Consider the following 14407-nt stretch of genomic DNA (forward strand, 5'->3'; position numbering starts at 1 on the left):
TGTGGAAGGGCTGGGCAGATTTACAAGGATGATACCAGAATTTCGAGGGTTTACATATCAGGTAAAGGATGAACAGCCTGGGTCTCTTTTCTCTTGAAAAAAGAAGGCTGAGGGGTGACCTAATAGAGGTCTTTAAAATTCGGAAAGGCTTTGATACAGCAGTGTAATGGATTTGCTTCATGGGTTCTTTGCTTAATTAAGCATTCATTGCAACACATTGCTATTAAGAACTCGTTGGCTTGTTAGCAAAAATTTAACAATCACACTACACATTACCAGTTCATCCACTCGTGGGTACAGGGAGAATGTTTCCACTTGTGGGGAAGAGCATAACTAGAGGCCATCAATATAAGATAGTCACCAAGAAATCCAACAGGGAATTCAGAAGAAAATTCTTTACCCAAAGAGTCGCTACCACAGGGAGTGGTTGAGGCAAATAGTATAGTTGCATTTAAGGGAAAGTTAAATAAGCATATGAGGGAGAAAGGAATAGAAGGATACGTTGATGGGGTAAGATGAGGAAGAAAGAAGATTTGCATTTATATAGCGCCTTTCACGACCACTGGACGTCTCAAAGCTTTTTACAGCCAATGAAGTACTTTTGGAGTGTGGTCACTGTTGTAATGTTAGAAACGCGGCAGCCAATTTTACTCACATCAAGCTCCCACAAACAGCACTGTGATAATGACCAGTTAAGCTGGGTTTTTTTAATGTTGATTGAGGGACGAATACTGGTCAGGACACCGGGGATAACTCCCGTGCTCTTCTTCGAAATAGTGCCATGGGATCTTTTACTTCCACCTGAGAGAGAGAGGCCTCGGTTTAACATCTCATCCTAAAGACGGCACCTCCGACAGTACAGCTCTCCCTCAGCACTGCACTGGAGTTCCAGCCTAGATTTTTCTGTTCAAGTCCCTGGAGTGGGCCTTGAAACCACAACCCTCTGTTGATAGAAGACAAATTGGTGGGTCGGTAACCAGAGATTGAAGACAATTGGCAAAAGGGCCAGGGGGGAGATCTGAAACGCACTGTCTAACAAGGGCGGTGGAAGCAGATTCAGTAGTAACTTTCAAAAGGGAATTGGATAAATACTTGGAAAGTAAAAATTTGCAGGGCTACGGGGAAAGATCTATGGGACTAACTGGATTGCTCTTTCGAAGAGCTGGCGCAGACACGATGGGCTGAACGGCCCCCTTCTGTGTTGTACGAGTCGAAGGTTTAATGGAAGTCAGCAGCATAATCTCACTGAAATGAGGGAACAAAACGGTGTGGAGCACGATTGAGCACCTTGCTCTCGGCGCTGAGCACCTCGAGTCTCGTCGCCAAAAGCATGCAGAAAGCAAGTGCAGGCAGCGGAAGGAGCGTGCGGCAAACCAGACTCCCCACCCACCCTTTCCTCCAACCACCTGTGACAGAGACTGTAATTCCCGTATTGGACTGTTCAGTCACCTGAGAACTCACTTTTGGAGTGGAAGCAAGCCCTTCCTCGATTTCGAGGGACTGCCTATGATGATGATGATGATGATGCATGATTGAGAATCCGGAAGGGTTAAGCTTGGGCGAGCAAACACCAATGGGTAACCTGACGCCCATCGAGAGACATGCATGAACGGAGCCTGCGTCTGGTTCGGTATCCAAGGCGACGGCGATACTTGTTTACCGACATGGACCACAGCAAGCCAGGAATGAAGTGCGAGACAGGGAGGGTTTTACACAAACTTGTCACCCTGCCAGAAAGTATCAGCCAGTGTTAAAAATCAGCTCTGCCTACTTCGATAGCCAGAAGGCAAGAGAGTTCTGACAGACAACCTATTATCGCACAAAGGAGGGAGTTCAGAGAAGGTTCACCAGGTTGATTCCTGAGGTGAAGGATTTGTCTTATGAAGAAAGGTTGAGCAGGTTGGGCCTGTACTCATTGGAGTTTAGAAGAATGAGAGGTGATCTTATTGAAACGTATAAGATTCTGAGGGGGCTCGACAGGGTCGATGCTGAGAGGATGTTTCCCCTCCTGGGGGAATCTAGAACTAGGGGGCATAGTTTCAGAATAAGGGGTCGCCCATTTAAACTGGAAATGAGGAGAAACTTCTTCTCTTTGAATCTTTGGAATTCTCTATGAGAGCTGTGGAGACTGGGTCATTGAATATACGTAAGGTGGTGATAGACAGATATCTGAATGATAAGGGAGTCAAGGGTTATGGGGAGCGGGCAGGGAAGTGGAGTTGAGGCCATGATCAGATCAGCCATGTTCTTATTGAATGGCGGAGCAGGCTCGAGGGCCTAAATGGTCCATTCCTGCTCCTATTTCTTATGTTCTCAAAGCAATCGTAAAGTCATTTTACAGCTTGCAAGAGCACTCCAGAGAAATTGAAACAATCACAAATCAACATGGTGAGTCTTTGTGGTGTTGACTGCCCAGATTTTGGCACCAAAACGCAAAATAAAAGTTACATATAAGCCACAACACTTTAATGTTGTGCCAATACATTTCTTGTGTGACAACTCTTCATTCATCACGTCAAATTGTTCCCACCACTGCCACCTCCAGTGACAAGCCTGTGACAGTTAGTGCACAGCTCAGACCCGCTCTCTCTCCAGCTCCAGCGGTGGCTCAGCCCTGAAGGAGGGAATCTATAATTGTGCTGCTCAAGAGGGCGTAACGTGCAAACTCTACTTCGCCCTCCGCCGCCCTTCAGTGAAATCTCAGGGGGAATAACTTCCCACTGCTTTGATCTTTTTCCCCTTTCGTCGCAACTTTGTTCACGCTTGTTGGAAAAAAAAACCCCCACCGCGCACACAAACCGCCGCCCCCCACCCCCCACCACCGAGACGTCGGAAGCAGATTCAGAGACGCTGGCTGCTCCGTCGCCAAGGCGACCAGGCCAGCTGAGATTCCATTCACAAAAAAAAAACCTGCCCCCCCCCCCCCCCCCACCGAAGACATCGACTCTTGGTAAGAGAATGCGGTTCCGCTGGCATCGTGCCCAATTGGCATTCCTTGACGGGTGAGCCTAGACACCAGAGATTGTCATTCTGAAGCTGGGGTTGCTCTCCTTGGAGCAGAGAAAGGTGCATTTATATAGCGCCTTTCACGACTCCGGAAGTCTCAAAACCGCTTAACAGCCAATGAAGTACTTTTTCGGAGTGTAGTCACTTGTTGTAATGTGGGAAACGCGGCAGCCAATTTGTGCACAAGCAAGCTCCCACAAACAGCACTTGTGATAATGACCAGATAATCTGTTTTTTTTTTTGTTTTGTTGATTGAAGGATAAATATTGGCCCAGGACACCGGGGCTATCAGCCCTGCTCTTCTTCAAAATCGTGCCGTGGGATCTTTTACATCCACCTGACAGGGCAGACGGGGCCTCAGTTTAACGCCACATTGAAAGATGGAGAAAGCCAAGATGAGATTTGATAAGAGGTGTTTAAAATCACGAGGGGTCTAGATAGAGTAAATAAAGAGAAATGGTTTCCAATGGCTGATAACCAGAAGGCACAGATTTAAGGCGACTGGCAAAAGAACCAGAGGCGACATGAGGAGAAACATTTTTAAGCAACGAGTGGTTAGTATTCGGAATGCCCTGCCTGATAGGGCGGTGGATACAGATTCAATAGTAGCTTTCCAAAGAGAATTGGATGAATACTTTAAGGAGGAAAAATTGCAGTGACATGGGGAAAGAGCGGAGGGAGGAGTGGGACTAACTGGATTGTTCTTCGAAAGAGCTGGCGCAGATTCGATGGGCTGAATGGCCTCCTTCTGTGCTGAACTTTTTTTTTTCTTTGTGTTCAAATCCCTCCATGGTCTCACCGCACCCTATCTCTGTAACCTCCTGTTGGACAAATTTGCTGGAGTTCTTTGAGGGTGTAACAAGCAGAGTGGATAAGGGGGAACCAGTGGATGTGGTGTATTTGGATTTCCAGAAGGCATTCGATAAGGTGCCACATAAGAGGTTACTGCTACAAAATAAAAGCTCACGGGGTTGGGGGTAATATATCAGCATGGACAGAGGATTGGCTAACGAACAGATAACAGAGAGTCGGGATAAATGGGTCAATTTCCGGTTGGCAAACAGTGACTTAGTGGGGTGCCGCAGGGATCGGTGCTGGGTCCTCAACTATTTACAATCTATATTAATGATTTGGATGAAGTGATCATTTGGCCCATCGAGTCTGCAGTCCTGTCTTCTATCAGGTGACTCACATTGGAAGTGCAGGCATGTGGACAACGCCAAGTAAGGACGGAATAAATCTCTTGTACACGAGTCACCTGAAGTGGCACTCGAGGGCTCGTAAAATGAGGATTGGCCACTGTGCGGGGGTTCAGAGGAGCAGGTCATGATTGGTGGATCTGTACCTACTTCGTGAAATGTCGTCTTCAGCAGAAGAAGGGAGGGACACAAATAATTTGGCACTACACCCACTCGCCAACAAAAAAAAGATCTTTTACATAACAAAAGTTCCTCCATTTCCCTGGACGCTTGCTCTGCAAAGTATTGCTGTGGATTTAGTAAGTCTCTGTTTGGCCAGCTTATCTCTCTCCATGGATGTGAACATTCACGCACACACAGCAGAGTTGTATTGCTATGCAATCTGAAATGTTAGCGATAAATCAATGTGCACTCAGCAATATTTTCCTCTCCTCCCTTGGTCAGACAACTTGGATTATTATTGTACTGTAGCGTTTATGATACCGGATCAGCAACCTCAGGATCATGTGTTCAAATGGCATGATGGCCAAGTTTTGCAATTGAATTCAATCCATCTGGTAATCTGTGGGCTGGGACCACAAACGGGCCACAAAAGTTGACTAATTGTCATAAAATCCCAATGTGGTTCACTAATGTCCTTTCCTACCTGTCCTCCTGTATGGCTCAGAGACATGGATCATGTACAGTAGACACTTCAAGTTCCTGGAGAAATATCACCAATGATGTCACCGCAAGATCCTGGGAGGACAGGCGCACTAACATCAGCGTCCTCATTCAGGCTAACATCCCAGCACTGAAGCACTGACCACACTCGATCAGCTCCGCTGGGCAGGCCACATAGTTCGGATGCCAGACACGAGACTCCCAAAGCAAGCGCTCTACTCGGAACTCCTTCACGGCAAATGAGCCAAAGGTGGGCAGAGGAAACGCTACAAGGACACCCTCAAAGCCTCCCTGATAAAGTGCAACATCCCCACCGACACCTGGGAGTCCCTGGCCCAAGATCGCCCTAAGTGGAGGAAGTGCATCCGAGAGGGTGCTGAGCACCTCGAGTCTCAACGCCGAGAGAATGCAGAAATCAAGCGCAGGCAGCGGAAGGAGTGTGCGGCAAACCTGTCCCACCCACCCCTTCCCTCAACGACTATCTGTCCCACCTGTGACAGAGTCTGTGGCTCTCATATTGGACTGTTCAGCCACCAAAGAACTCACTTCAGGAGTGGAAGCAAGTCTTCCTCGATCCCGAGGACTGCCTATGATGATGATTAGAAAAGGGAACCTTCCATCTCTCCCTGGGCTCCCTACGCATGACTCTAATTGACGGTCGACTCTTAAAGAAGCTGAAGTCGCTTAGCATGGCTGGACAAACAAATCGCAAATGGCCAACCCTAAACAAACAGGCGGGTTGGCGCGTTAGGGCCACCGGCGGTTGGCAGGCGAGGTCGTCGCGGGTTGGTGTGCGGGGTCACCGAGGGTTGGCATGCGGGGTCAGCGGGGGTTGGCAGGCGAGGTCACTCAGGTTTGACTTGCAGGGTCACCAGCGTTTGGCGTGCGGGGTCACCGGGGTTTGGCAGGCGAGGTTGCAGCGGGTTGGAGAGCGGGGTCACTGAGGGTTGGCGTGCGGGGCCACCGGGGTTTGGCAGGCAAGGTCGCCGCGGGTTGGCGTGCGGGGTCAGTGCTGGTTGGCATGCGGGGTCACCGGGATTTGGCACGCAGATTCACTGCGGCTTGGCGTACAGTGACACACAGGAGGCCAGAATTGGAGGAGCGCCTATATCTCAGAGGGCTGTAGGACTAGAAGAGAACGTAACAACATAAGAAATAGGAACAGGAGTAGGCCATTTGGCCCCTCAAGCCTGCTCCGCTATTCAATAAGATCATGGCTGATCTGATCATGGACTCAGCTCCACTTCCCTGCCCGCTTCCCATAACCTTATCGTTCAAAAATCTGTCTATCTCCGCTTTAAATATATTCATGACCTAGCCTCCACAGCTCTCTGAGGCATAGAATTCCACAGATTTACGACCATTTGAGAGAAGAAATTTCTCCTCATCTCAGTTTTAAATGGGCGGTCCCCATATTCTAAGACTATGTCCCCGACTTTTAGTTTCCCCTATGAGTGGAAATATCCTCTCTGCATCCACCTTGTCAAGCCCCCTCATTATTTTATAAGTTTCAACAAGATCACCTCTCATTCTTCTGAACTCCAATGAGTATAGGCCCTCATCTCCGGAATCAAACTAGTGAACCTTCTCTGAACAGCCTCCAATACAAGTATATCCTTCCTTAACTACAGAGATCAAAACTGTGTGCAGTACTCCAGGTGTGGCCTCACCAATACTCTGTACAGTTGTAGCAGAACATCTCTGCTTTTATACTCTATCTCCCCTGGCAACAAAGACCAACATTCCATTTGCCTTCCTGATTACTTGCTGTACCTGCATACTAACTTTTTGTGTTTCATGTACAAGGATCCCCAGGTCTCTCTATACTGCAGCACTTTGCAATTTTTCTCTATTTAAATTATAATTTGCTTTTCTATTATTTCTGCCAAAGTGGATAACCTCACATTTTCACACATTATACTCCATCTGCCAAATGTTTGCCCACTCACTTAGCCTGTATATATCCCTTTGCAGATTTTTTCTGTCCTCCTCACAATTTGTTTTCCCACCCATCTTTGTATCATCATCAAACTTGGCTACATTACACTCGGTCTCTTCATCCATGTCATTAATATAGATTGTAAATAGTTGAGGCCCCAGCACCGATCCCTGCAGCACTCCACTAGTCACTGTTTGCCAACCGGAAAATAACCCATTTATCCCGACTTTCTGTTTTCTGTTAGTTAGCCAATCCTCTAACCATGCTAATATATTACCCCCAACCCCGTGAGCTTTTATCTTGTGCAGTAACCTCTTATGTGGCACCTTATCGAATGCCTTCTGGAAATCCAAATACACCACATCCACTGGTTCCCCCTTATCCACCCTGTTCGTTACATCCTCAAAGAACTCCAGCAAATTTGTCAAACAGGAGGTTACAGAGATAGGGAGGGGTGAGGCCATGGAGAGATTTGAACACAAAGAAAGAAAGACTTGGATTTATTTTGCGCCTTTCACGACCACCGGACGTCTCAAAGCGCTTTACAGCCAATGAAGTACTTTTTGAAATGCAGTCACTGTTGTAATGCGGGAAACGCGGCAGCCAATTTGCACACAGCAAGCTCCCACAAACAGCAATTTGATAATGACCAAATAATCTGTTTTTCTTCTGTTGATTGAGGGATAAATCCAAGGAGTGCCAGCCTGGATTTATGTGCTCAAGTCCCTGGAACCCACAACCTTCTGACCCAGAGGTGAAAGAGTGCTGCCCACTGAGCCACAGCTGACAGCCAAGGCTGAGAGTTTTATATTTGAGGCAACAGGACCTTTGTTGATCTGTTTGGCACAGCGATGGAGACTGAACTCTAAGCCGTGAGGGAAGTCATGGGAGGAGGCATGAGGAGGATGGGGAAAAAAAATCCCTCATCGACCCGACTGCCAATTTAATAAGAGAGAGAGAGAGAGAAAGTGGATGTAGAGTGTTCAGGCTTCTTGCTGACTCAGTAGAGAATCGGAAACCTAATTCTAATGAGCCCAATCAACAGGGGATATCGGACCTTGACAAGTAATATCCAGAGAAAATATAATTTAATCTGGACTGTCAAGAAGTGAAGTTTTAATTGGAAATAATCATATTATTTAAGGCATGCGTCAGCTAGGAAGGAAGTCATTTTTCCCGGTACTCTGAAAGCTTATGATTCCATAGGTGATGCAGTGTACACTAGACATCTGTTTTCTGACAGTGCTGTACTTAGTGGAGGTGCAAAATGGCTGACTCGGAGCGGAGTCGGGTAACAGGTAATTATCCACAGCTGTAGCTACCGTTTGCTCACACCTCAAACGTTCGGACAACCAAAAGACTTCGACAATGTTTTTTCCCGCTTTATATATGAATTAGGAGCAGGAGTAGGTCATTTGGCCCCTCGAGCCTGCTCTGCCATTCAATAAGATCATTGTTGATCTTTTATCTCAACTCCACTTTCCCGCCTGTTCCCCATATCCCTCGATTCCCTTAACATCCAAAAATCTATCGCTCTCTGTCCTGAATATACTCAAAGACTGAACCTCCACAGCCCTTTGGGGTAGAGAATTCCAAAGATTCACCACACTCTGAGTGAAGAAGTTTCTCCTCAGCTCAGTCCTGAATGACCGACCTCTTATTCTGAGACTATGACCCCCTGGTTCTCGGCTCCTCAGCCAGGAGAAAAATCCTCCCTGCATCGACCCTGTCAAGCCCTGACAGAATTTTGTATGTTTCAATGAGATCACCTCTCATTCTTCCAAACTCTAGAGAATATAAGCCTAGTCTACTCAATCTCTCCTCATAGGACAATCTCCCCATCCCAGGAATCAGTCTGGTGAACCTTCGTTGCACTCCCTCAATGGCAATTATATCCTTCCTTAGGTAAGGAGACCAACACTGTACAGGTACGGTCTCACCAGGGCATATTGTGTGGCAGATAGATATAAAAGAGAAGCAAAGAGATTGAAAAAGGACATGAGTATGGGTGAAGAGACAGATTAGTAGAGAGAGTGACAGCTCGGTAGAGAGACAGACACAAGATTGAGTAGAGAGAGATCAGTATACGGATACGCGGCGACAGATCAATCGGGACAGGAAGAAAGAGTAGACAGACTAGTATGGAAAGAGGCAGAGAAAGAGAGGCGAAAATAGAGAGAAGCCAAGAAAGGCACATAGACAGGCATAGAGAGAGAGAGGCATAGAGAGAGTCACTCAGGAATCAGTCTGGTGAACCTTCATTGCACTCCCTCTATAACAAGTATATCCTTCCTTAGTTAAGGAGACCAAAACTGTACACAATACTCCAGGTGTGGTCTCACCAGGGCCCTATATAATTGCAGTAAGATGTTTTTACTCTTGTACTCAAATCCTCTTGTAATAAAGGCCAACATACCATTTCCCTTCTCAATGCCGCCCTTACCCCCGCAATCTTCCTCCCTCCTCACCGCACGATACCAATTTGCGCTGTCGGGGATATCCGACAGAGAGATGGTGACGTTCTGGCTGCTTGCCCAAACGGCCAATGGTTTTTTAAAAATTGAGGCATTGCCAGACCAGGAGCCAAATGCTTAGTCAAAGAGGTAGGTTTCAAGGAACGTCTTAAAGGAGGAGCGAGATAGATAGAGAGGCGGAGAGATTTAGGGAAGGAATTACAGAGCTTGGGGCCTAAACAGCTGAAGTCACATCCGCTAATGGATGGGGCAAAGTAAATTGGGGATGGCCAAGAGGCCAGAATCAGAGGAACGCAGAGTTCTTGGAGGTTTGCAGGGCTGGAGGAGGTTACAGAGAACGAGAATTTTAAATTGCTGGACCGGGAGCCAATGTAGGTCAGCGAGCACAGGGCTGTTGGGTGAACCGGACTTGTTGCGAGTTAGGATATGAGCAGCAGAGTTTTTGATGTGCACAAGTGTAACGTAGGCACCTGTGAGTATGCTCGCAGGTTTGTGGAGCTGTTGCATTGTGAGTGGCTTAGCCAGTCACGTGATGGTTGCAAGACTCAATAAAACCCCAGTCAGTTGGGTCCAGGTCATCCACGATGGGATATGCAGTTTGAGTCAAGTGGATGAACTGGTAATGCATAGTGTGTTTGTTAAACCTTTGTTAATAAACCAACTAGTTCTTAATAGCAATGTGTTGCTATGAATTCTTAAGCAATGAACCCGTGAAGCAAGTTTTTGCAGGGTGGAAAATGTGAGGTCGGCCTGGAGAGCATTGGAATAGGCAAGCCCGGGAGTAACAACTGAACTGAGGGTTTTAGCAGAAGATAAGCGGAGAGGGGCAGAGACGAGCGATTTTACGGAGGAGGGATGCAGGCGGTCTTGGCGATGGAGAGGCTATGCGGTCGAGAGCTCGGCTCAGGATCAGTTAGGACACCGTGGCTGCCGACAGTTTGGTTCAGCCTAATACAGCGGCCAGGAGAGGGGGAAGGTGGGGGGGAATGGAGAGGCTTTGGGGTCGGGAGCTCGGCTCAGGGTCAAATATGATTCAGACAGCAGCCAGGAAAGGGGGGAGGGCGGATATGGGGAGGGAAGCTGAGCACAGCGCAGTCAGACATAAGAACATAAAAAATAGGAGCAGGAGTAGGCCATACGGCCCATCGAGTCTGTTCCGCCATTTAATAAGATCATGGCGGACCAATTGAACAAGTACTTTGGTTCGGTATTCACTAAGGAGGACACAAACAACCTTCCGGATATAAAAGGGGTCGGAGGGTCTAGTAAGGAGGAGGAACTGAGGGAAATCCTTATTAGTCGGGAAATTGTGTTGGGGAAATTGATGAGATTGAAGGCCGATAAATCCCCAGGGCCTGATGGACTGCATCCCAGAGTACTTAAGGAGGTGGCCTTGGAAATAGTGGATGCATTGACAGTCATTTTCCAACATTCCATTGACTCTGGATCAGTTCCTATGGAGTGGAGGGTAGCCAATGTAACCCCACTTTTTAAAAAAGGAGGGAAGAGAGAAAACAGGGAATTATAGACCGGTCAGCCTGACATCGGTAGTGGGTAAAATGATGGAATCAATTATTAAGGATGTCATAGCAGTGCATTTGGAAAATGGTGACATGATAGGTCCAAGTCAGCATGGATTTGTGAAAGGCAAATCATGCTTGACAAATCTTCTGGAATTTTTTGAGGATGTTTCCAGTAGAGTGGACAAGGGAGAACCAGTTGATGTGGTATATTTGGACTTTCAGAAGGCTTTCGACAAGGTCCCACACAAAAGATTAATGTGCAAAGTTAAAGCACATGGGATTGGGGGTAGTGTGCTGACATGGATTGAGAACTGGTTGTCAGACAGGAAGCAAAGAGTAGGAGTAAATGGGGACTTTTCAGAATGGCAGGCAGTGACTAGTGGGCTACCGCAAGGTTCTGTGCTGGGGCCCCAGCTGTTTACACTGTACATTAATGATTTAGACGAGGGGATTAAATGTAGTATCTCCAAATTTGTGGATGACACTAAGTTGGGTGGCAGTGTGAGCTGCGAGGAGGATGCTATGAGGCTGCAGAGCGACTTGGATAGGTTAGGTGAGTGGGCAAATGCATGGCAGATGAAGTATAATGTGGATAAATGTGAGGTTATCCACTTTGGTGGTAAAAACAGAGAGACAGACTATTATCTGAATGGTGACAGATTAGGAAAAGGGGAGGTGCAAAGAGACCTGAGTGTCATGGTACATCAGTCATTGAAGGTTGGCATGCAGGTACAGCAGGCGGTTAAGAAAGCAAATGGCATGTTGGCCTTCATAGCGAGGGGATTTGAGTACAGGGGCAGGGAGGTGTTGCTACAATTGTACAGGGCCTTGGTGAAGCCACACCTGGAGTATTGTGTACAGTTTTGGTCTCCTAACGTGAGGAAGGACATTCTTGCTATTGAGGGAGTGCAGCGAAGGTTCACCAGACTGATTCCCGGGATGGCGGGACTGACCTATCAAGAAAGACTGGATCAACTGGGCTTGTATTCACTGGAGTTCAGAAGAATGAGAGGGGACCTCATAGAAACGTTTAAAATTCTGACGGGGTTAGACAGGTTAGATGCAGGAAGAATGTTCCCAATGTTGGGGAAGTCCAGAACCAGGGGACACAGTCTAAGGATAAGGGGGAAGCCATTTAGGACCGAGATGAGGAGGAATTTCTTCACCCAGAGAGTGGTGAACCTGTGGAATTCTCTACCACAGAAAGTTGTTGAGGCCAATTCACTAAATATATTCAAAAAGGAGTTAGATGAAGTCCTTACTACTCGGGGAATCAAGGGGTATGGTGAGAAAGCAGGAATGGGGTACTGAAGTTGCATGTTCAGCCATGAACTCATTGAATGGCGGTGCAGGCTAGAAGGGCCGAATGGCCTACCCCTGCACCTATTTTCTATGGCTGATCCGATCATGGACTCAGCTCCACTTCCCTGCCCGCTCCCCATAACCCCTTATCGGTTAAGAAACTGTCTATTTTTGTCTTAAATTTATTTAATGTCCCAGCTTCCACAGCACTCTGAGACAGCGAATGCCAGAGATTTACAACCCTCTGAGAGAAGAAATTCCTCCTCATCTCGGTTCTAAATGGGCAGCCCCTTATTCTAAGATCATGCCCCCGAGTTCTAGTCTGCCCCATCAATGGAAACATCCTCTCTGCATCCACCTTGTCAAGCCCCCTCATAATCTTATACGTTTCGATAAGATCACCTCCCATTCTTCTGAATTCCAGTAAGTAGAGGCCCAACCTACTCAACCTTTCCTCGTAAGTCAAAGCCCCTCAACCCCGGAATCAACCGAGTGAACCTTCTCTGAACTGCCTCCCCAGGAAGTATATCCTTTCATAAATACGGAAACCAAAACTGCACGCAGTATTCCAGGTGTGGCCTGTACAGACAGATGCAAGCAAATGCGGTTTCAGCCGACGATTCGGGGCGGGGCGGGGCGGACTCACATCTCAGTTCTGTAGGAGAAGCAGCGTGCCAGTGGGATCTTCAATACTCTCCCGTTCAATCCCACGAACAGGGACCTGTCGCTGTGAAGGATCTGCAGGCTCCGGATCGGTTCCCGTTGGCCCGGGGGAAGCAGTTGCAGCTCTTCCAAGTAGCAGCCACGCAGACTCTTGTTCTCCGACGAGAGGGTTTTCAGGATGGTGCCGTGCTCTAAGTTCAAAAAGAAAATTGGGGGGAAAAAAGTGCAAGTTGAACATAAGAGCATAAGAATTAGGAGCAAGAGCCCCTCGAGCCTGCTCCGCCATTCGATAAAGATCACGACTGATCTTCGACCTCAACTACACTTTCCCGCCCGATCCCTATATCCCTTGATTCCCCTCGACTCCAAAAATCTATTGACCTCAGTCTTGAATATACTCAACGATTCAGCATCCATAGCACTATGGGGTCGAGAATTTCAAAGATTTACAACCCTTTGTGTTGTATATGCAGACTATGGATGTATTCTCTGTGTAGTCACTGTGTGATTGCATAAGATGGAGACTTATTTACCTGATGTACGATCAATAAGATTTATACTCTGTATAAACATGCTGGCACCACTAGAGGGTGCAATTGGTGGCAGGGCCCAGTATAAAAGGCTGCCCACCATGATTGTGCCTCATTCTGGAGTTACGAATAAAGGACCAAGGTCACTACAGTTTGAGTACAACACATTGCCTCGTGGAGTCATTCATAAGTACATTACAGACATAATACTTTGAGTGAAGAAGTTTCTCCTCTTCTTAGTCCTAATTAAGAATGTCAGCAGTGGCTCAGTGGGCTGCACTCTCTCGCCTCTGAGTCAGAAGGTTGTGGGTTCAAGTCACACTCCAGGGACTTGAGTACATAAGTCTAAGCTGATGCTCCAGTGCAGTGCTGAGGGAGCGCAGCACTATCAGAGGTGCCGTCTTTCGGATGAGACGTTAAACCGAGGCCCCGTCTGCTCTGTCAGTTGGACGTAAAAGATCCCACAAAGAGCAGGGGAGTTATCCCCAATGTCCTGGCCAATATTTATCCCTCAATTTACATAACAAAAAAAATACCGATTATCTGGTCATTATCACATTGCTGCTTGTAGGAGCTTGCTGTGCACAAGTTGGCTGCCGCATTTTCAACATTACCACGCTCCAAAAGTACTTCATTGGCTGTAAAGTGCTTTGAGATGTCCGGTGGCCGTGAAAGTTACGATATAAATGCAAGCCTTTCTTTCTTTCTCTCAGGGCGCAGCAACCAGATTTTTGGGCTGCCGTCGCAAGCCATTTTCCGGCGCAAAATTTATCGCCCCACCGCCATTAGCGCCCTAAGAAGCCTCCGACCTAATTTTCACCCCCCCCCAATGGAAATGAGCATATCTTGCCGTGGTGACTTACCGGTGCCGATGTACATCACGTGGTAGAGCGTGTCTCTGCCTTGTACGATGTCCACCACCAGCTTGGAGAAGCGCATGTTGTCGTGGGTCACCAGGGGGTCGACAGACACCGGCTGCACCACATCGTTCATGAGCAAGAAGCGCTGAGCGTCCTGGAGGCTGCGTTCCGTCAGGTTCTCGTTGGGCCCGTGGTCTCCCAGCAAGCCGCACTGCAGCGTGGGTAAACACAAGGCTGCGTTAAAAGGA

At 47.6% G+C, this 14407-nt stretch overlaps 1 protein-coding gene across 2 annotated transcripts in view; it reads right to left on the reverse strand.

Annotated features, from left to right (window-relative positions):
* The window catches only part of sema5ba (sema domain, seven thrombospondin repeats (type 1 and type 1-like), transmembrane domain (TM) and short cytoplasmic domain, (semaphorin) 5Ba), a 483409-nt gene that overhangs the window by 139410 nt on the left and 329592 nt on the right, over nt 1-14407 (reverse strand). The window contains exons 11-12 of one of the 2 annotated variants that reach the window (XM_070875253.1): nt 14163-14370; nt 12753-12960 (exon numbers count right to left, since the gene is read on the reverse strand). The exons of the other annotated variant lie outside the window; for it this stretch is intronic. Coding sequence (XP_070731354.1) covers nt 12753-12960; nt 14163-14370 — 416 coding nt within the window. The remainder of the gene's footprint in view (nt 1-12752; nt 12961-14162; nt 14371-14407) is intronic. 2 annotated transcript variants of the gene reach the window in all.

This window comes from Pristiophorus japonicus, chromosome 3 (assembly GCF_044704955.1).
Source record: "Pristiophorus japonicus isolate sPriJap1 chromosome 3, sPriJap1.hap1, whole genome shotgun sequence".
Classification (NCBI taxonomy): domain Eukaryota; kingdom Metazoa; phylum Chordata; class Chondrichthyes; family Pristiophoridae; genus Pristiophorus; species Pristiophorus japonicus.